This window comes from Microchirus variegatus (assembly GCF_963457635.1).
Source record: "Microchirus variegatus genome assembly, chromosome: 15".
Taxonomy (NCBI): domain Eukaryota; kingdom Metazoa; phylum Chordata; class Actinopteri; order Pleuronectiformes; family Soleidae; genus Microchirus; species Microchirus variegatus.
Window position 1 is genome coordinate 13,826,000 of NC_139816.1, and position 22,457 is coordinate 13,848,456.

At 41.8% G+C, this 22,457-nt stretch overlaps 1 protein-coding gene across 2 annotated transcripts in view; it reads left to right on the forward strand.

Annotated features, from left to right (window-relative positions):
• Nucleotides 1-18,334, forward strand: part of pola1 (polymerase (DNA directed), alpha 1) — a gene marked incomplete at both ends in the record, with an annotated part of 47,754 nt that extends 29,420 nt beyond the window's left edge. For both annotated transcript variants that reach the window (XM_083901985.1, XM_083901986.1), the window contains 3 exons: nt 4,301-4,417; nt 10,610-10,703; nt 18,198-18,334. In XM_083901985.1, the coding sequence (XP_083758111.1) occupies nt 4,301-4,417; nt 10,610-10,703; nt 18,198-18,334 (348 nt within the window). The remainder of the gene's footprint in view (nt 1-4,300; nt 4,418-10,609; nt 10,704-18,197) is intronic.
• Nucleotides 18,335-22,457: the final 4,123 nt, after the last annotated feature.

The window sequence follows — 22,457 nt, forward strand, 5'->3', positions numbered from 1 at the left end:
TGCAATTACCCTCGTCATGTGGGTCGCCCCTGGAAACGGTCTGAGGGGCAAGAGAAGAAAGGGGGAGGGAGAGAGAGAAAGGGTGAATGAAGACCAGAGAAGGTGATAATCCTGTTTTGAACAAAAGGTCAAATTGTTGAATAGAGAAGCTTTGATTAAGCGGAGGAGGTACAAAGTGGAACCGTTTGAGCTTTATTCAGTGTGTGTGTGTGTGTGTGTGTGTGTGTGTGTGTGTGTGTGTGTGTGTGTATGTGTGTGTGTGTGTGTGTGAGGGAGAGAGAGTTTGTGAGAGAAGTACACTGATTTTAGGTCCATTCACTTTAGAGATGGAAGTGTTGACTGCTGAGCTCTTTCTGGTCTGTGGCTGCAGATTCTTCTGGAACAGGAGTCATTTCAGAGTTTCTCCACTCTGTAAACAATGGAGCTGGAATTATTGATTAGTTATTCATCTGCAACAAATTTGACAACTGTTAAAGCTGCTGACTGTTGCTTCTAAGATGGGATTTTTCATGATTTATGAAGTGACTATTTGGTTGTCGACTGTCGATCACACAAAACAAGCTAGTTGAAAATGTCACTTTGGACATTTTTCTCAATTTCCAGACATTAAAGACCTAGTTCTTAAAGTTTATTTAAGTATATAAATGTTACTCGCAAACTCCAAACTAAAGGTCACATCTTGACATCACAGATTATATGGTAATAATTGAATAAATGAATGTTTGGCTCGACAACTGACAAAATATTTCTCGATGATCAAATTTTAAAGCAGAGTTCAAGGGTCAAAAGCAGCACTTTAAGTCTGCAGACTTAAAGCTTAAATTCAAGTTTTATCTTCCTGTAAAGAAACGAGAGAATTTCAAATGATCACATATAATCGACAAGTGTTGAGAAATCAACAGAAGATGAAGGAGCAGCGGCGAGAGCAGCTATATTTCATGGTGGGCCTTGTCATGGCCTGGTCTTGCCTCTGTTTGGTTAAATTATGTGGAACGAATTTGACGTCTACATTCAAAGTGTCAGATATCCGTTGCTATAATTATGTAATTATGAGCCTTTATTCTCTCACGTGCTGTACACCCCCACTCTTGCTCCAGCAAAATGCCTCAATGCGATTTTCTTTTCTTTTCTTTTCTTTTTTTGTTCTTTCTGCCTTGCGCCTCATGTGCTTGTTGTTTTTAATCCTTTCTGTGCGCATCACACATGACTACTGCACTTTATCTTATACTTATTTGTGTCACAGTTGCAGAGCAGAAGGGCATTGTGGGTATTTTTGCCACCTCTGTGTCTCAGGCATTCGAGGCTTTGGTTTATTTCCTATCAATTCAGCTTAATACATGTGAATAGAAGGTGATTAATGTTTGTGTTCAACCGTTGTCCTGAAAATAAGTTTTATTAGAGACGGTGAAGCAATCTGATTTCCCAGGGTGCTCAGCTCTGTGCATAAGCTCGGCGTAGGTGTTTGGATAAGTACTTGGTGGAGCTTGGATTTGTGGGTAAAAATTTGAACTCTGGGACTTTGTAATTGATTTGGGACATATGTGTGTGCTTGTTTTTCATTTGGAGGAGACTGGCACTTCTGAAACACTCCTCTTCCTGCCTACTCCTACACACACAATAGACATACACTTAGTAAGTAACAAATATACATATTGCACACAATAAAGCAGTCATACTGGATCATCGTGAACCCTTTGGAGTCTTGAAAATGTTTAGATAATAAGCAAAATTACAGAGAAAAGCTGCTTTAATGTGCATTAAAGCCACAATATCATTATTTTGTTGTTCTCCAGTGACAGGAGTCTAGACTTTAGTCCTGTTGAGATTTAGTGGCGCTCCCCCGATGCATCTTTACTGACTTAAGGCTGTGGTCTATAATTTGTTTTTGGAAAAACCTTTATCTGTGTTGAACTTCTCTTCTCACTCGTAATAACAAACACAACCAACGTCTTCACAATCAAGAAATCGGATCTTGAAGTGGACACCGGAGACGCATGCACCAGGTGTCAATGCATGTGGTGAAGCACTATTCGATCACTGTCCGATGACAGAAAATGCGTTCTAATGCCAGTTGTAAAGGTGCCTCAATGACCTCTGTATTTGGGCGCAAGGGAAAAATATGTGTGTGTATATATATATATTGATCAGTTATCGGCCCAAGCGCTCCCAATATATAGGCATATCCGATATCCAGCAGCTCGTTTTTTCCTGCTTGATTTGAGGCTGTTTGTTTCAACAAGACGTCAAGCTTTGTATGAGAGTAGACTGCGGGCGTTAAAGAAACACTGGTCTAGTTCCACCTCTACTGTACCATACCATTACGACTGGTGCCCTAAGGAAAGTGTACTGATAAATGGTACAGTTGGGGGTTATTGCTCATAGAAACGCAGAGAAATACATACCGTACCAAGCGATACCTATCTATCTATAGTCAGCTGTGACAGGCGCTGCTTTGCTAACCTCTGATAGTTGCTTTTTGCACTAAGCTCGACTGAGGTCGGCCTGTCTGAATGTTTACTTGACCCATTTGTGTTGAGTCGGCTCTTCTGGTTTCTTCACAGTGGCAACCAATTTATATACTATGGAAAGAAAAATAATTCTTATCATTTACTTTTTTTTTTCCTGCTCAAAACTAATCAACGGACGAGACAAAGACAAACCTAAAAATCAATCGCAAGAAACGGCGCATGCTTGTGTGTGTGAGGGGATGTTGTTATAGGGACAGGTGCAATAGTTTTCAGGGGGTTTATTTTGAATGAATGGCAGAGAAGGAGGGAAGGAAGGCTAGATGGATGAACGAAGCAAAGGCTTTGATAGTGGTGGGTCTTATCCTCTGTCATTAGTTGGGCATTAACCCCCCTCCCCTTTAAACCCCCCCCCCCCCCTTAGTAATGACAGGGCATAATAAGTAAGGGGGAGGAGGGGTGTGGAAGAATATGGAGAGACTGAGAAGGTTATACCACAGCACCTGCCCAGGGTCACTACATCACCCCAGGGGGGTTCTAACTACTGCCGTTTTGGCTGTCCGCTGCTCTGCCCGTCTGACAAGTGCTCGCAGAGCAGGACCTCCACTCACAGCAGCTTGAGGATACATTCAAATGTAAAGAGTGGGTGACTGAGGAGTAAAGTCAGATGTGAGCCTCCATTATTACTTTTCGTTGCCCATGGCTTTTTAGTTGTTTTCATGTCACAGCTCCCTTTTCTTTTTTTTTCTTTTTTTGAGTACTTTTCTTGTCACTGTGTTGTGCAGAATTATAGCAGCTAAGTGGAAGCAACAATTTTCAGCTAAATTTTCTCATTACCAGAAACAGTTTTAAAAGTGTCTTTCAGGCAACAAACGTTTTTTTTTTTCTTCCCCCTGCCAATTTTTTAAGAATACCTGTATTGACCAAAATAAATGCCCACATAAACACGTTTTCTAACTAAGCAATCATGTTGGGACAGTGAAAGCCGCTGTGAATGTCTGTTTGGTTCGATATATTTACATCAGAGTTCACTTTGTTCTTGAAAAAGCAAGAGTTTTAAGTTGTTTCACGGAGTATTGCAGACATGGAAATGTGGTTGGTTTGATAAATCCTCCGAAAATCATCGAACTGAAATTCAGAAATGGGTCATGAGTTTTTTTTTGTTTTTTTTAAGATCCAGTGTTTCATTTCTTTTTCAGTGCAGACAAAATCATAATAAAAAATATAACAGGGTCCTTGCAGCTTAAAGGGATAGTTCAGGGTTAAGTTTATTAAGTTTGTGAACTCCTCGCTCTCCTTGCACATGAGGTTATAGAGAAAATCAATCAGTGAGTTTAAATGTCTTCAGTGTTTGAAAGCCTTTGTTTTTATTTGCCTCAGTGACAAACTAATCAAATGTCTCTGAGTTGACACTGATTTTCTGTTTGGGTTTTGGTACTGAGAGTGAGCAAATTTACAAAGTTTACAAGCATAAGTAGCAAACGTATTCATGAAGAACCCCAGACTTAATCAAGTGAAGATTTTTCTTTAAATTACACTTTAAGTTGCTTAAATCAGTTTCCCCTTCAGTATTTTCAGTGAGAGCTAACAGGGTGTTAATACCTCATATAACCACACACACAAAAAAACTATCCCTTTAACCAGGTGGAACTTTTTGGGTCATTGCTTTGTCAAATTATTGCAAAAAAAAACATTTAAAAAATCAGTCTGTTACTTTTGGATTAAACATGTCCATCACATTTTCCCATCTGCCAAATTAGACAATCTTTCAATCTCTTTGTCATTGCTTTTCATCCAGTTAACAGAAGTAATATGTTTGACGATGTGTTTGACAGGGCTGGTTGGTGTGCGAGGACCAGATCTGTCAGAACAGGACCAGGCGTTTGCCAATCGCCTTCTCCCGACACGGACCCATCTGCCCCGCCTGCACCAGGGCAACTCTCCGACCTGAGGTGATGCACAGTTGACACTTAAACACACACGCCTTTTTTAGTTGAGGATGAACACACATTGGATCTGTGTGTTTTTGTCCAGGTGATGGTGCTATGGAGCTGAAGTCTCCCCCTCTAATATGTGCTATATATCCCTGCTCTATAGTGTCAGATTACACCATGTATATGCACTGATAAGTTTGATCTTTCTCTGTGTCTTCCAGCTTCTGTGTGTGTTTGTAGGTGTGCTGGTGCGTCTGTGCTCACACACTTTCTCTCACCACGTGTGACAGCACTAAGAGCTGGACGGTAGTTCAGCCATTAAATGCATGTGTCTGTCTGGAGCTTGTAGATGCCTTATGAACAACACTTTGTTAGCTCGACCACTGGATTTAAAAGAAACACTCTCCCTTTCAATTGAAGTGTGACGTTTCAATCTATTATTTTATGTCTCAACCCGTGCCTTAACTCTCTCTTGTCAGTTTTTTTTCCCCCTCCTGTGTGCTCTGATCCTGTCTGTCCCCACTGGCTGCTTTGCTGTGTCTGGCTGTGTGGCGACAGGTTGTAAACCAGGAGGCCAATTTCTGCTGTCTCTGTAGCCACTTACGCCGCCATTGCTGTGTCTGAGGGCCATGGCACTTTCAACTCAGGGGGCTGAATAAATCATTTAACTCTTTGCTTCTCATACACCCTTCCTCTGCCCCGCAGCATGTCCTCCTTTTACCTGGTCAATGCCACACACATCAGACTTATCCAGCTAAGGTCACAATGAGTGGAATGAAGGTAGAAAATAGTATAATTAAAAGAAAACCACATTGTTCAGTGCTTTTAAAGATTGAGAGCATGCCAAACTGTTAAAAAAAGATTAACTTTGCAACATCTTATGTTTCAAATAGATGCAAACTTAAGTCTATTCATAAATATACCATTATTTAACCGTGGCAACATGCTCAAATCTCAGAATATATACATTTAAAAAGCTAAAATCTTGAAAACATGTTGGAGAGTAATTTAATTTAAATCCTTATATAGCAGCTACACTTGGTCAAACTCAATAGATTAATCCGAAAAAAATAAAGAATTTAGTATAAATTTCACTTCTAAACAAATGAAATGCGAAACAAAAGTGGAAAAAGCCGCCGCTAATTGGTGCAGGGAAAATGAAAAACAGAGTTGAAATGCCTTTGACTATTTAATGAATCCTCCATTAACATAACTTTCATTTTTTTCCCCCAGTGTTTAGTAACACTGTTGTCTGGATCAAGCCATTGAATGGAGATTAATAGCCCAACAGCTTACATATTAAATTGCTGCCAATTATGCAAACTACTCAAGAGGCCATTCATGGCCTTTGAGCTGGTGCTAGATAGACTGTGCTAAAACAAGTGAAATGCTATCTTTTTTTTTAAAGACATGCAAGTATTTAAGTTTATGATTTGTTATGCACTATTTCTACTGTCAGGAAAAAAAAAACATTTAATCCAGAGTATTGTGAACGTAAGACACAGATGAACATGTTTATTTATTTTCTGAAATAATGCTATGAAGCACGTTGATGTCCCTGTTGTTACCATATGTTTTTGTGGATATCCTTACTTTTTAAAACAATGCTCAACATCATTTATTTTATCAATCAAACTGTATAAACGATTCATGTAAATAGGGATTCTCGTGTTATCACAGAGGGCTGAGGTGACACTAGTTTCCGTTATGTCTGTTATGTCACAATTCATGCACGGGTGATGCAGGTATACTTGCTAATTTTAGTGTGAAAGAGGCTTTCAAGGCTTTATTTTAGTGCATCCAGCCTGCAGATCTTCTGCCCACTAGATCACTTTGGCTGGTTTCCTTTTACGCTTTTCATGTGCCATCATAGGTCATGAAGCTAATATCAGCATCAGCCAGAACGGCAATCAGGCTTTTATTTATGTGTGTGAGTGAGTGTGCGCTACACTGAATTCACTTGTTTTTGCCAGAGCCTCTGTGACGGCACTTCTTGTTTAACTCTGCTTTCCTCCTTTTCTCTCCTGCATCATGCTACATTTACCATCGCTGTGGGTGCCGCCTCTCCTCTCCCACTTCCATCCGTCTCTCTCTCTCGTTCGGTCTCTTTCTTTCCCTGCCTCCCTCCTTTTCTTCCTGGACACAGATTCTGTGCGTGATCTGATCTCCATGTAATGGGAGAGTAATAGGCACTCTGCCTTGATTGGTTGGTAATTTTGGGGAGTTATGCACAGGTGCAATTTGTAATATTTTCAGTAAATTAAATTTCTTTCTCTCTTTCTCTCCAGCGCTCCCTCTCTTCTCACTTCTTCCAACAGCGCTTAAACGCAAATAAGCCTCTTTTTTTCCCCTCAAATCTCTGTCCTAACTTTCTTTTTCTCTCCCCTTTTATTCAATGCTTTCTTCCCCCGCTCCCCTCTTTTCTATTTCTTACCCTCCCCTCCCTCCCTCCCTCCCTCCCTTTTTAGCTCTCTTCTCCTGGCTTGCTTTTCCTCTCTCCTCTCCTCACCCTCCCTTTCTGTCTCCCTCGTTTTTCTCTCCTCGTTTTATTGATGTACGCTCAGGCACCCATTAGAGCTCCCTTTTTCCCTCTAGTGGAAATTGCAGCATGTTAATTTTCACACAAATTACGGCAATAGCAGGTATCTCTATTTGATACATTATAGCGGGAGCAATCAGAGATAATTGAGTGCCTTTCAGAGGGAGACGGCTGCATTCACTGCCAGCTCAAAGCTGCCCCATTATCGCCTAATCGCTCTTTAAACACTGAATTTTGCCGAACAAAAATTCTTGTCATAATTTTGCTTAAGTGTATTTGGAAATCACAGTCCTTTGAGTGAGGATAATTGAAATCAAATCCCTTTCACTGGAGCTGACATTTCTACATTTCCCCCCAATTGAAATTAATTTCAAAAATTGAGCATGAATATCTTCAAATAGCAGGCAATTATGCCTTTCAATGGGGAGAAATTACCGGTGCTGAATCGTTGGAGTCTTGCGGGCGAGAGCACCAGTTAAATGCCTTTGTTTCCTGCCGTGTTTGCCTAGTAAAGATTTACATATATTGACTCATTATGGTGTCTTGTGAAGCTGATCGGCGTGACTACCACAACCGGCAATAATGCTCATCGCGTTTAAAAAAGCTCAAGAGTTTTAAAGCCATGTGGCCTCACAGCTGAGGGGGGGGGGGTGTATGTTTGTTTCCCCGTCTGCCTTCTTCGCTTTCCTCACACCCTCGCTCTTTCTGCAGCTGCGGTTGTGTGATCGCTACTGATATTGTGGCGTCGCCGTTTACAATGTGTGTGTTTGCGTCTCGGCCGTGGAGAAAAGTGTGTAGCGCTGAGGCCTTGTTTTTTTTTCGTTCAAGCTAAGGTGAACGGTTATAGCGCGTGGCACACTTTCATCCTCTCTGAGCTCGCCGTGACCTGCTGTACTTTCCACTCTGAGACGCGTTTCCTAACTGGCTACCTTTTTCTTTAACTGCTTCAAGGATATACCTGAGTTACAGTATGGAGTTATTTGATGGTTAGGTGTGTGTGTGTGTGAAAAGATAGTGACGCTTTTTAAGACTTGAGTGCTTGCTATATTGTGCAAACCATTTTAGACTGTTGCTCTGTGATTTCGATCAATTTGTACGATTTGGCCTCCTTTTCTTATTCTTTACTTTTCCTTTCTTCTATACATTCTTTCTTCTGTCGCACACACATGCACAAATCTTGTTTGTTGTTTTGCCTTTACTGTGTTTGTACATGTGTACATGCAACAGGATGTGTGTCTGTCTGTGTGTGTGTGTGTGCCCAATGGGAGCAGGGAGGAAAAGGGGTACAAGGTGGGGGCTCGGGGGGTCCTACGCTCCCGGGAGAGAGGCAATTTCACAGCTGGTTTGCTCCTTAGGCAGTCAGGCTGAAAATGCTGCAGATTTGTGGAGCAAATTGAAATGGTGTCAGTGCAGGAACAAAGCACTGAGCTGAATGACGAGGTAGGCGTGCGTGCGTGTGTGTGTGAGGGAGAGAGCGAGGTGGGGTTGAGGGGCTCTAAATTCAATAACAACCCTGTAAAATTTTAGCCACGCCTTTCTGACACCTGTCAATCAGTATGCAGCGACTGGCCTGCCCACAATCAGCATTATATTGTTTGAACATGCACGTGCGTGTCTGCTGCTACGCGTGCGCTCTCTCTGTGTGTGTGTGTGTGTGTGTGTGTGTTTTATTTTTCAGGAAGGAAGAAGTGGTGGTGGTGCGCGGTGTTTGTACCCAGACCAAGCTTGTTCAACCTTGGCAACTGTAACCGAGGCTCCATTATGGGATGTGCATAGTTTGGTTGTTGACGAGGCGGTGGTCAACAGCTGTGCGTGCCATGTGGGCAGCCGCAGCGAGCATAAAACACACACACATTAACTCACTGATGCTCGCACATCGCATAGTTTACATTTAGTCACATTAGATGCTCTTGCCACTTGATTATGCCACAGTAGTAAAAACTGAAATTACAATTACGCACATTGACGATTGGCAGGTATAATGAGCTCACGCTAACACACTCCTCACACACTCGCGCACACACACATGAATTGGGGGATTCTTGCTGGTGGTAATAATAAAGCACTCGGTGCACACCTGATGGCAGTGTGGGGTCGGGGCTTAGCGTGCCCTCTCCAGCGTAGCAGGGAAATGACGAGCCAATAACTGCAATTAAACATGCAGTATAATGGCTAATCAAATTGACAGCCACGGCTGTTCACATGCCTCTCTCACAATGGCTTATCACAACAAACTATTATGAGGGAGGGTATTTCAGGACTGATCTCTCTTTTCTCTCTCTCTCTCCCTCTTTTCTGTTTCTCACTTCTTTCTGTTTCTTTATCATTTTTCTCTCGTTTGCTCTGTTTTCTTCTAATTTTCCCTCCCACCTCTCTGTCATGCTCATCCTCTCTCTCTCTCTCTTCCCCCCCCCTCTCTCTGGCAGGCTGTCGTGTGGCTCCATTTAATTGCGGTGGAGATTAACAAAGCAAGCAAATTTGTTTTCTTGCCGTACTGTGTCACACAGGGGAAGGTAGATGTTTTCACGGAGGTTTAGTCCTAAGAGTGGGGTGCACATTTGTGGAGTCACGTTCAATCAGCATGTTTCTCAAACTGGTAAACCAGGTTTATTCATCTGTTTTCGATGCTTTTACTCCCTGCCTTGATCTCGACTCTGCTCCTAATGGATGAACATAATAGGAAATAATAACCTGCTTACACAAACAGGGAAAAAAAGAGGGGCTGGTAACAGTGGAGGTTTGTTCACTGTATCCAACTGAGATCAAGAATCAGAATTAGGAGAGTATAAATGCTTAAATGTTTAACATCCATTTATTTGAATGATTGACTTGTCAGCCAAATATATACTTTTCTTTTGTTTATAAAATGACCTAACTATCTGAAATCCAATGATTTTCGGCTGCTCTTGAAGAGCTGGGCTACAATTTTAACAAACTCCTGAGCTCTTTTCTGTTTTGTATCAGACCTGAACTGGAGTCCTATGCAGTTAATATAAGCTACACTGTGTGTCCCTGATGCACAGCATGGTCACTGCTCATTTCCTCTGATTACAGACATCATTTAATTCTCATATAGATTTGAAAGATTAATACAACTAGAAATGTGGAGCAATTTTTCAAAACTTGAACAGTTTTTGTTATTACAAAGTAAAATATCGGGTGAGGAATAAAAATATCATTTTGTACCAGTACCATTGTGAGTTTTGATTAAAATTAATTAATCTTAGCTCTACCTGTGTTATATTCCTTGGAGATGACTACATTGTCATTATTTACTTACACAGACTAAGTGAGTTAAAGTAATCAGTCTGCCAATGCCACTACTAAAACTGAGCTGAAGTGTAAAGGAAGTTGTGTGCTAGTTCATGCAGGATACGGTAGTCATATGGTCCAGCTGTTATCAGCTGATAGTCGGCTCCATTCACAGCCATTGTCACACCATTGAAATAACACTGCTTCCTCACTCATATTGCTGCACCAATGCTGCCTCACGCTACTGCTGCTGTCAAAGCTTTGCCTCTTCCACCCCAGAAGAAATAGAGGACAAGTTGGGTGTTTACTGCTTATTAAATGTAATAGCCAATATGCAATAGTCATTATTGTGTGACATTTTGTTTTGTTGCTGTAGTAACGTGTGTGTGTGTGTATATGTGTGTGTTTTCTCTCTGCAGTACTCCGAGAAGGCCCTGTACAACCAGTTGTGCTTCTACAGGTTCATCTTCGATTGGGACAGCGCTGCAGCCAAAGTACAGACTGAAGAGCGAAGTAAGACAATGCACTAAAATGTTTCACTCGATAGTCGATGTAAATCCACGCTTACACTTTCAAATTATATCATGTCTTATTCATTAATTTGCCATCTCTGTTGTTACACCACTCCGCTGCCTTTTTTGGAATTGAAATCAAGTTACCAGAGTCGCTAAGGAGGTTTGCATTTTGATGTGCTAACAATGCTTCCTCGCAAATACACATACAACATGGTATTAGCAATCAATGGCTCAGCGTAACCCTTTTACCCAGGCTGCACTTACAATATTCACCAATGATGTGATACAAGCACAAACACACGTAAAGCAGAATGGGCATTGGATGTGTGGAGGGGGGTTAAGGACATTCAACTCCTCGAGTCGACAGCCCTAATTTAGGAGACGGATTCAATCACACACACATACAGAATGCAAAACGCTCCAATCACTGGAAGAAAGAAGGAAAGAGCCCTCCATTGCTCTCCCTCTACCCCTGCCCTCACTGTCCATCTCTTGCTACTTTCTCTCCCTTGCTCTCTCTCCTTCGTCTCTCGCTCCCTCTCTTGGACAGGCACTCGTTTGGCTGTGTTGATTGAAAACAGGTTTTAGATTTGGGGAAATGATAGGGGGAGTAATGGGCACGCTGACGAAAGGATAGCCCTTCTCCTATAATGGGACATGGAGCGTATATTTCCCCCCTTGGACTCAAATAGACGCTACTCCAGAGCTCTGGGTGCGCTCAGTAGGTGTCGGCTACAAGGCCTCTTTACCCATAGTTCTCGCTGATTGATGTCACTTGATTAGAAAGGGCCGCTGGGCCGAGTGATTTATTTATTTGATTAAATATTCATGTATGTATGTTGTTTATGTATGTATGCCTGAATGCAGCGAGTGTGTGCGCAGTGCCAGAACTTGAGTGAGGCAGCAAAAGTGAGACGGCAGAGGTAAATATAACGTGTAATCAACAGATGACCACTCAGAAGATGGAGGGAGATGAAATGGAGGGATTGAACTGTTGTGGAGGAGGGAGGGAAGGGAAGTAGCACTAACATGATTATAGCCTCCATTTTTGCTTTCTTTTATTTCTGTCTTGGTCAAGATGTAAGAAATCATCACCAATCAATGCTACTTTATTTATGTTGCTTTGCTTCACTGTGCACACTTTCACTTCCCGAGTTCCAGGCGTATCTCTCGCTTACAAAACAATACAGTCCAACACACTGCAATCTTCACTTCGCGGTACAGCCACCCAGAACTGCGTGTCCACAGATTACTGTACACACACACAGAGAGAGAGAGCACAGCTTACCGTGCTCATTTCGCCGCGCTGGGGTCAACGTTGTGGAGCAGTTTCGCTCGTCTAGCAAGCCACTTTGTCCATTTACAACAGATCAGTGTCTGTCACAAGGAATCAGTCTGGAGACTGTGGTCGCCTCAGACAAAAGACATTTCACAATGTCTGTCCACTAACTTTGCTTCAGTTTGCAGAAGTCTGTTGGTTGGAGTAGTGATTTTGGCCTTCCTTATTAGTTGTTTTGGTCACAAGCTACTGCTGTGGCTTAAAAATACAAAACTAATGTTTAACACTTAAAAAATGTAGGGGACATATTATGCAAAATCAACTTTGTAATCATTTATATCCTTATATTTGGGACTCTGGAGGCCCTATCACTCGGCAAAGTGTGAAAAAGGATGACTCACTCATGTTTTTGTGGTCTTCCTCAGTCTAAGTACAGGAGATAATACAGGCAATGTTGACTTCCGTGCTCATTGGGACGTCACAATGCGCTAAATTCCTGGAATTGTTGTCTCGCAGAGCTCCGCTTTCCGAAAACCTGAAGTCCACGAAAAGTTCTATTCTTGGCTCCACAGTGCAGCACAGAGTCCTACACAAACTTCCAGCCTCAGAGGATTTATCTGTCCAGTGGATACATGTTATATATGACAGCAATGTGCCTGCTAGAGACTGCAAATGATCACCTCACAGTAGCCTCTGTGGCTGATGTCATTTCCTGTCCCTTAAGTTAAATTTTACTTTTTTTAAGGTGGACCTAAAGAGATACTACTAAACCAAGCATTATGCCCAGGTACCTACAAAACTCGACATCTTAAAATGTTTAAATTCTTATCATAACTGAAGTCCTAACTCTTGTTGTGACGATTATATTTACATAAATATGGCTGATATCGATGTTTGCCATCATTCTGTCGCATTCTGTTACTAAAAGAGCAAGATATTAAAGCTTCAGGTAGTTATTACATTTAAGTGAGGAAGGCATAGTGAGTTACTCATCATGGATTGTATTCTATCACTGCAAATGATTCTTCTAACATACTTCAGAATCAGAATTAGAAATACGGAGGAGAATGCATGTATACACACTCATGCTGCTATAAAATGTAGGTTTAAGGTGTTAGTCCTTGGTCCTGAGGCAGTAATGCCCTATATTACTGCATTACACACCCAGGAGACACAGACAATTCTAAACACACACGACTGTTGTGTCTGTCTGTGCATCTCTATCGAGACTTATATGTTTGTTTGCTTTCTTTGGCTCATAAAATGCTGATAAATGTTTCCCAAACCTGGAAGTTATGATGTTCTCAAATATGTTATTTTGTGCATGAGCCAGAAATATTCTATTTGGATGATTTCTTTGTTACGTGGAGCACAGAAACTGGGAAAAACGTATATTTAATAAGCTGAAATTCCAGAATAAGAACACCGTAAACTCTCTCTCAAGGAGAAGGTTCTAGTATTTCTACTATTGATCCTCCTGTAAGTCATGTTTTCTCCCGGATTCTTTTGGGGGGTTTGGACAGAATCACTAGATAATCCCTTACTACAGAATAAGGCTTGTCTTTCACTGCCATTTAGTTTAGGACATTCAAGAATGTGTTTACACTTGCACCAAACACGCATAATAAAGCAGGGTTTAAGTAAAAATAGCTTTACATTAGAGTGTTTGGAGTCAAAGGTGGATGTAATTTGATAAGCTTGGCTGTGTGTGTGTGTATGCTCTGCAGTGTTGCACTGTGAGAGAGAGAGACTCTTATCTACATGTACATTGCATTTTTGTGCCTGATTGCTGCGACTGAGTAAAACATGGAGGTAATTTCATCCGCTGCAGGAGATCTCTAATAGATTATACGCGCGCACACACACACACACACACACACAGGCGCACACACCATGAAAAGAAGAAGAAAAAAACCATGCTGCCCCTTCCTGAGCAGGGAACATCCCATATCAATGACTTTCAAATCATTTCATGTCACTTTTCTTCTCTCCGTCTCCTCTGCCTTCCCCCCCCCCCCTCAGCTGGTCTATCTGTTGCCTTTCTTCCCCCCCCAGGTCTCTCTGTCTTGAGTGTGGGCAGTATGATTGCATGTGTGAGCAATAACGTAATTTTGCCGCATTGATAAAATATAAATTGTCCTTGAGCTGCGCTTTTCTAATGATCCATTTACCGACAGCTTCCCTGCCACCTCTCAGCGCTCCGCATTTGGTCCTCGTCTACCCTCCCACTCTTCTTCCTCTCTTCTTTTTCCTGCCTCTCTCTCGCTCTCTCTCTCTTCATCTTCCACCCTCCCTTTCTCCGGCAATACAAAGCGGGGTGGCAAAATCCGCGGGTGCGATTGTCAAATCAATTATTCATTCTGTGCAATTACACTCACACAAAGAAGTTTCCCTGTGCTCCGAGTGGTGATTAAATTAACTGCTATTCCAGCTGCCCGTCGCCACCAGCCTAATAGAATATTCATGGAGGCGGCCGACAGAATGGCCGATCTCCATTAACTTCATCATGCTCACTTAATTACAGGCTTGTTATTGTATTTACACCTAGTTAGAGCGTGCAGAGCCCTGATCTACTTGTGCCCAGCATCGCCAGTCTGCGTCGGTGTGTGGCAACACCTAGTTAGAGCAGAGATAACCCCTGATACATGCACCGTGCGTGGCGTGCGTGTGTTGTGTAGCGGTCCTTGTGTGCATGTGTGCAACAGTGGGGGGAAAAGGTTGTATTTGCATTGACAAGTTTCTGTTTTGCTGTTTTATTTATGCACGTTTTTAAAGCTACATGTTTCTCGACAGTGTGCTTTCAATCAACGTGGCATTTTGCGTCGTTCTTTTTTTTTTTTTTGTCGCCGTCTCCTCGCTGTTTCCACCCCGCCTTTCTTTTCCTCCGTCTCGGCCTTCCCAGCAACGCCGTCTCCCCTCTCTTCTCTCCTCCTGCCTCATGCTCGCTTTTTAAGGGAGGCTATTTATTTGAACTGCACTCCCCACTGTGCTCCGACTTGCTGCAAGGTCTCTCCCTCTTTCTCTTTTCCTCTCGGTGACTCTTAAATCATTCTTTTATCTGCTCGCCACACAGTGATTGAGGTGGAAAAGAGAAAGGAGTGAGGAAGAGGAGGGGGAGAATTATTTTCTCCTACCTTTCAGAAATGATGACATGATTGCTTTCGCTTGATCATGCATCATCACCCCCACCTATTCCCCGGATAAATAGACTAGTTTGTCTTTCCTTGCCTCTCCTCTCTCTCCCCCCCCCCTTCATCCCTGTCCTTGCTAACGTGAGGATTATCTCGTAATAGTTGCTGCTGTTCAAGTCAACCACACCGTCTCCTGAGTGTGTTTGTACGTGTGATTACTCTTGATCACGTGGGTGTTCTTTTATTCACCGTGACTGGAAGTTGGTGTGCATTTAACTGGCAACAGTTGTCTCCGTATGATTTTTTTTGTGTGTGTCCGTGTCCATGTGTGTGTCACTCTGTTGAGCTCTGTGTATCTAACCTTTGTTCCCTTGGGCAGTCAGTGGCCTGGTATTTATCCAGCAGCCACTAATGTAATGGGCAGGAAGGACAAGGCAGGAGATGGTGAGGACATGACAGCCGGCCATATGGACCGTGTGTTTGTGTTTGTCTTAGTGACGACCAAAGAACATATAAACCATAGGAAGTGAGGACATTTTAAATGGACTTTTCAGGGCTAAGACTTTGTTATAGAGTTCAGGTTGGAATTAGGTTAAGATTGAGTTTAGGTTAAGGGTGTGGGTTAGGGAGCGAATTTTGACGATGACCGTCCTTACTATGAATGCTCTATGGATTTCTCGATATCTTGGAGAACTATGATTTTCTTATATTTTTTTTTTTTACTAATTTTCATTCGAAAAACATATTTAAAAGGATTATTGCCTGACATTTGTGCAGATCTGTAAGAAACAAACATGTTCTCTCCAGTCTGTAGAGTAAGATGTGTATAGATCAAGACAATAATGAATCTAAAATGATATTTTCACACACATTTTGGCTTTTACGTTACTTTACAGACATGCATGCAACTTGATTTTAGTGAATCTTAAAAAAATAAGACTTTCACAAGGCGACTGCTGCTGATCAAGATTTACTGCTGATACGATTAGCTCATTAATTTGGTCGTTGCTTGAAAGCTAATCGGCAGCAATTTTCTCAATTGATTCATTAGTCGTTCACCAAGCCCAAAATACCAGCCGTTGTTTAGTCCTTGGTTTCACTTATTTGGTTTCCAGCCTCAGAAAGTTGCAGTGATCGAGAATGTGTCCTTTCTTTGTTCCTATATAAATCAAAAAAACACAATAATTAAGAAGCTTGAAACGTGGACACTTTTCTGCCTCTGAAAGCGCGGCCTCCTTCAGCCGACTCGCTCTTTCTCTCCGGCACACTGTGCTGCGGCTTGATGATGTGTTATTACTTGGTTTCGTGATACTTCATCTACACTTGATGCTCGGTATAATTTTGAAAAAAAAAGAAAAAAAGATTTGATTTCGGCGGCCACCCAGTCCAGGATAGTGAGCTTTTCAGTCGTCTCTCTGGCTTTATTATGGCCCACCTGAAGAGATAACAGGGGACAAGATATTGACTCCATGCTCTCATTGGGCTCTTGTATCGATCTTATGATCCCGTGTGTGTTTGTGCATCGACCCATCAGTCCAATTCTGTGTGATCCCTCTCCTGACCCTCCAGAGTGATAGGAATATACTGACAGTATTAGATCATTAGTTTTTCCAGTTAAAGGTGAAATGCTCCTCTGTGTTTATCAGTGACGAGACAAAGCCGCACATCCGCTCCACTATTGTTTTTGTTTAAAATGCATAAATTCTGCTCTGAATACAACTGCCTCTCCTCGCTGCTTTGGCATTTTATAGTCTCAAAAACTATGAGATGCCAGGCCATGTTTTAGTTTGTACGGGCAAAAATTTGGCCCAATTTTACCCCCGATTCCCCCGACCACAGTCTCAGTCAAACATGTTTGTATTTTTTGAGCCAACTCGGGACGCAATCAGCTAATGTAAAGTACTGATTACTGAGCCTACTGTGAACACGTCGCCAACAGCCAATGAAAACGAGTCGGTGCGACAAAGACGACAGGAAGTAGCGAATACCAAAACAACAATGGCGGTGAAACTGTCGCTCTTGTAGACATGGTTACTCTTTCATTTCAGTTGTGTCTTTCGGTCATCATCAAAAGATGCTGCTGAAATCACTCGGTTGGTGTGTTTTCAACATCGATAACGGCTGTGAAAGTTGTGTAGTGTGTCCCCAGCTGAAGCAAACAACGACAGAGGAGAGAATCTGCTTCCTGTTTACACCAACACGTGCATGGTGGCGTTTTAAGGCATGGTAGCATGGAGTATTTCAAGCACAGAGCCGAAACACTTGTTTAAGGCTACGTTTACACTAGCTGGATATTTTTATAAACGGATAATTTCTTCCCTCCGTTTTCCAAAATAACTTTGTGCACATATCGTCGTTTTCAAAAAAGTTTCCATTCATATTAATCCGCATAAATAAGCTGTCGAGAGCCATCATAACTACGCCAAGCCTGTGGGCGGCAGTGTAGGAAGAAGGAGAAAGCCATACAAGCCAATCAGAATCCTCATCGACAACAACAACGACGACTGACCTCTCACCCTCGATGTATGGACGTAACTATACAAGTGACAGAGTGACAGTAGCGATGATCCTAAAATTGTCACGCAACTCCCCCGGGACAATAACCTCATTCTCAAAGTTCTCCCATCAGACAGCAGTCCGCCCAGGTCGGACCCAAAACCGGCGATGCTGACGGTGACGCGGTCTGGCTCACCCCCGAGCCCTAACACGTCTCTGCTCCTCTACGTAATATAGGAGCTGTATTTGCAAATGCAAACATGTAAAAATTATCATAACCAAATGTAAAAGATCGCATTTTTGGAGCGTAGATTGCCTAAAACTTCTCAGTTTTTCTCCGTATACATGCAAACGCAAAAACTGAGTTTTCCAAAATCTCCACTTTTGCCGGAGTTTTTAGAAATAAATGTTTTCAGAGGCGAAATTGCCGTTTGTGTGTAAACGAAAGGGGGAAGTCTCTGTTTTTAAAAATACCCGTGCTAGTGTAAACGTAGCCTAAGTTTAACTGTTTTTATCTGTATTTTAAAATGAAACCTGGTAACTCTTCTTTCTCTCTCTCTTATGTTTTCTTCTAATCCTTCTGTAGCTCGAGTTTGCAGTTGGAACAGGGAGAAGGAAGTGTACCGGAGGCTCAAGGAAGTGCCCGACAAAGTCTTGGCCACCAGTGGCTATTCGGAGATTAATCTGTCCAAACTCTTCCAGGCCTTCTCCACCCTCAAGTAAAACACTCTCACACCACCATCATCACAACTGGGAGACTCAAAGCTGGACATTAGCTGGACAAACTAAGAAAATAAAGCTCTTTTTCTAATTTTTTTGCGGTATTTGTAATGTAATATAATGGATTATTTTAGGCTCTGGCCTTCATATCACTCTCCATGGACCTAATGGTTTTTTTGTTTTTTTTTGTATAGCTTCAAATCAAATCACACCCTTTTTCTCCACCACTTTCTTCACACACGCACACACACAATGACACTGAAGTACACACTTCTGGTTTGACCCCATCACCCAGGCTCTGTATGGTAAAGGGGTGTAGCAATCATTCTTAAATGACAGTCTATTGTGTGTGTATGGAGGCTGGCTGTGTCCATGTGTGTGTGTGTGTGTGTGTGTGTGTAAAAATGACTTATTCTCAGAGCAGCCAGCATACTCCAAAAGCCGCTAATTAGCCAATGATAGTGACTCTGGTCACTAAGACCACTGGATGCCTGCAGTGATCGGACACTTGTTCTGATTACCACCATTCATCCCGAGTGTGAGTGTGTGTGCGTGTGCATGCCCGCTCACACTCCCGTGTGTCAGATCAGATAATGACTGAACGAATAAGGAGGATGCAGGGAGTGACAGGGTGAAGGAGGCCACACGCGCTGCTCCCTCTCTCTTTTGTCTCCATATCGAACAGCTCATCCCCTTCTCCTCCACTGCTTCTGTTTAACTGATGTCATTTCATCCATTTCACTCCTTTTCTCTCCTCCCTCCCTGTCCTGTTCAGATTGTGTTTTTAATGTGTGTAATTTTCCGTGTATCCCCTCTCGCATTGGAGGGTTTATGTAACGATTTCCTTTTTTTTTTGTAATGACTAGAATATTTCTTGTTTTTGATATTGATGAGAATCGTCTTGATACTGAAAATTCAATAAAAGTCCAAATAGATGGAAATGTTAAACTTGTGTTATTTGCAATGTGGAGAAATGGATGGATGGATATCGTCAGTATTAGAGGTGCACTATTTGTACAATTTGTTGTTCTGCAGTGCGGCAGGAATTCATTACCACCCACATTTTCATTGTCGGATGAGAAATTCTGATTCTAAAGTGGTAAGTCATCAATTTAAAATTATATTGCAGTATCTTTTTTTTATCATGTCCTGCTACGTTATGCATTAAACACTGTAATACATGCAGTGAAAGAAAAGTTTATTAGGAAAGATCAACAAAGAATAGATGATAGTAAATCTGGTAGTCATATTTAAATAAGATTTCATATTACGGTAACTGTCTGTGTAACCAATGCACTCATTATTTTTTTGTTTTCCAGGACCAGTCCAACACGAGAACCGGACCAACCACGTTTACGCCCGTAATTCCTACTACTTACGGTAACACTTTTTTCCAGGTTCCATACAGGTATCCGTCCGACGCAGTCATTTTTAGATCTTTCAAACCGCAGAGCTGTTGCCAACACATTTGTGACATTTGGAGCTATTTCAAAGACGCTATTCTCCAACTGTGTCACAAATATTCTTCTAAACAGCCCACAACATGACTCAGCTAAAATGCTGTCGCTGATTTTTAATACAGTCTGCAGAGTGAAACATACTGCATATATATACTATACATATATGTGTGTGTATATATATATATGTATGTATGTATGTATATATACAATATATATACATACGTATATGTAAAAAAATATGTGTGTTTATATATGTATATATATATGTATATATGATTTTTGGATTGTATCAGACTGGGTTAGAAATATCGTATTAACTCATCCTTACCAATGAATGCCACGTTTTCCAATTCAACTTTAAAAAATAGTTTCCAATGGCTGTACAATTAGCTTTTTCTTTGAGCGATGTTTCCTGAAAACTGCAGCCGTTTCTAATAATTTAAATATATACATAATATCTTCGACAACTTTTTATAGATATGCGTCTTTTGGAGGAGTAAATGGACTGTGCTAACATTGGTTTTAGTCACTGATTTGAGAGTCCAACATCAGCTTTGTTCTTTTAAAAGTGTGGAATGTGTTTTTTATGTGTGTGTTTACTTCTGCCGTTTATTTTCTAATAAACTAAATAGTAAAATATCTAAATAGTATCCGATTTCAGGGCTGCTACTAATGATCATTTTGTCAATTATTTTATGGAATAATCAGGCGGCTAAAAATAAAACTCTGTGAAGCAAAGAAACCAGAATTTGTTCACATTTTTAAAAACTTGTTTTAAAAAAACACAAATTGATAATTTGATGTTCCAAAATATGGAAATAATGGTGCTTGATGATGAATAATGTAAAAATCCATCAGTGTCTTGTCCTATCACAGACATTAAACTGAACATATGCATACATGCTGTCATTGTATACATTCTACTGCATGCATTCGCTGTAGTTAAAGTTACCTCCAAGATCTGTCCGTTGTGTTAATACAGCAAACGACGTGTTTTTTTTCTTTCTTTCTTTCTCGCGGTGTGCATTTCCACAAACGCCTCACAAATCACTTCAAACTGCTGTGACTTGTGAAGGCAACCTTAAGTGGGCTGAACACTTAAACCGTGATTCACTATGCAATGGATAGACTGCGCTGTGTGTGTGTGACGAAGAGCGAGTGCATTTTCAGCCTATTGCTTATAACTTTACATATTTATTAAATCATATCAGCTTAACTACCTTTCCCACAGTAACTTAACCTGCTTTTTTCCCTCCCTCTGTGTGTTTTCCCTTTGACAAACTCCTCCTCAGCTCACAGTTAAAAGTGCACATGAAGGCCTGCTATTCCCACTGTACCCAGGCTGCAGGGTTTTTAAGTGAGGGCCCCGTTTTGTCCTCCCAGTTTGGACTAAACCCAGTCAAATTGAGTCCCTGCATTAATTCGACCCTGCTAAGCTAATAAGGTCGAACAAGTCTCTTTGTATTGTCGCGTTAAGCTTTATTGCTTGTCGTTTTGACCAGCAATGGACAAGGTAGGCTTTGATGAGGGAATTAGTCGCCTATTCTGTCCCTGTTATTCATAGCACGGTGGAACATACAAGCACCAGAGAGGGTGTCAAAAGGAGAGCTGGTCCTATTGCAAAGTGTCTCCCTTGTTGGAGCTGAAAGGGCGGTTATGAGACGATAAACCGCTTAATACACTGAGCTAATTGGATGAGAGCAAGAGAGACGGGGAATTAAGGGGCGATCCGAGAGTGGAGCGGAGTGCCATGGCCCTGCTATTCAGGTCCTGGTTGGGGGGAGGAGGAGGCGGAGGAGGAGGCTGTTCATCAAAGCGCCTTTTAGAGCTCCTCTCTCCTCCCGGGGACTGAGTGAGGACTGATCCGGCTGAGGCTGTGGAGTGATTGGGTCTATTCTCTCTCTCAGGCAGGGACGTGGAGGGTGAAAGGAGGCCAGGTAGAATCCAAATCAGGGGCCAAATCAAACCCAGCAGCTGGGGAATGAGAAGGAGAAGCTGCATGTGGAATGTGTCGCAGTGGAAAATGCAGGAAAAAGTCAGTGGGAGGACATTCTCTGGACACCTGGATTCACCAGTGAGAGGCAGGTCGCAGAGGTCATGTGTAGAAAATAGTGATGCACTAAAATATTGAGACGTTTCACGACATTATAATGGAGTTTTTAAATGTTCTGTAGTGATTTAGCAGTCGTGACGTCACCCATAAGAATCTGAACTTCTGTTTTGAAGCTTCCAGAAAAGCGATTTGCCCGACGCCACGTTCAGGTGCAATCGGAAATTTCTCCTATTGGTTATTGATAGCTTTCTCAATTTACACAGGTGTCCACTCGTGTACTGTGCTTTATCGTGTACTTTCCTGTAAAAGGCAACACAATTGACAAAACTGACATTGTGTGCTGTTGAAGAAGACCCAAAACTAGGAAAATATTTACAGCAGTTATGAATGAAATAGGAAGTGAGCTCACTTTCCCTTAGACTTCCACTCAAACTCATGTGGCGGCTTCTCTGTATATTTTTATATTCACATTTGCATCCTCTGGAGAACCAGAAGGCTATTATTATATTGTATTTAAACCTCCGACCACTAGTTGGCCCCATTCTACTTTCTCCTCCTTTCACTCCTTGCTATGTAGCTTTTTTTCCGGCCAAAAAAACACTCTCACTTAAAA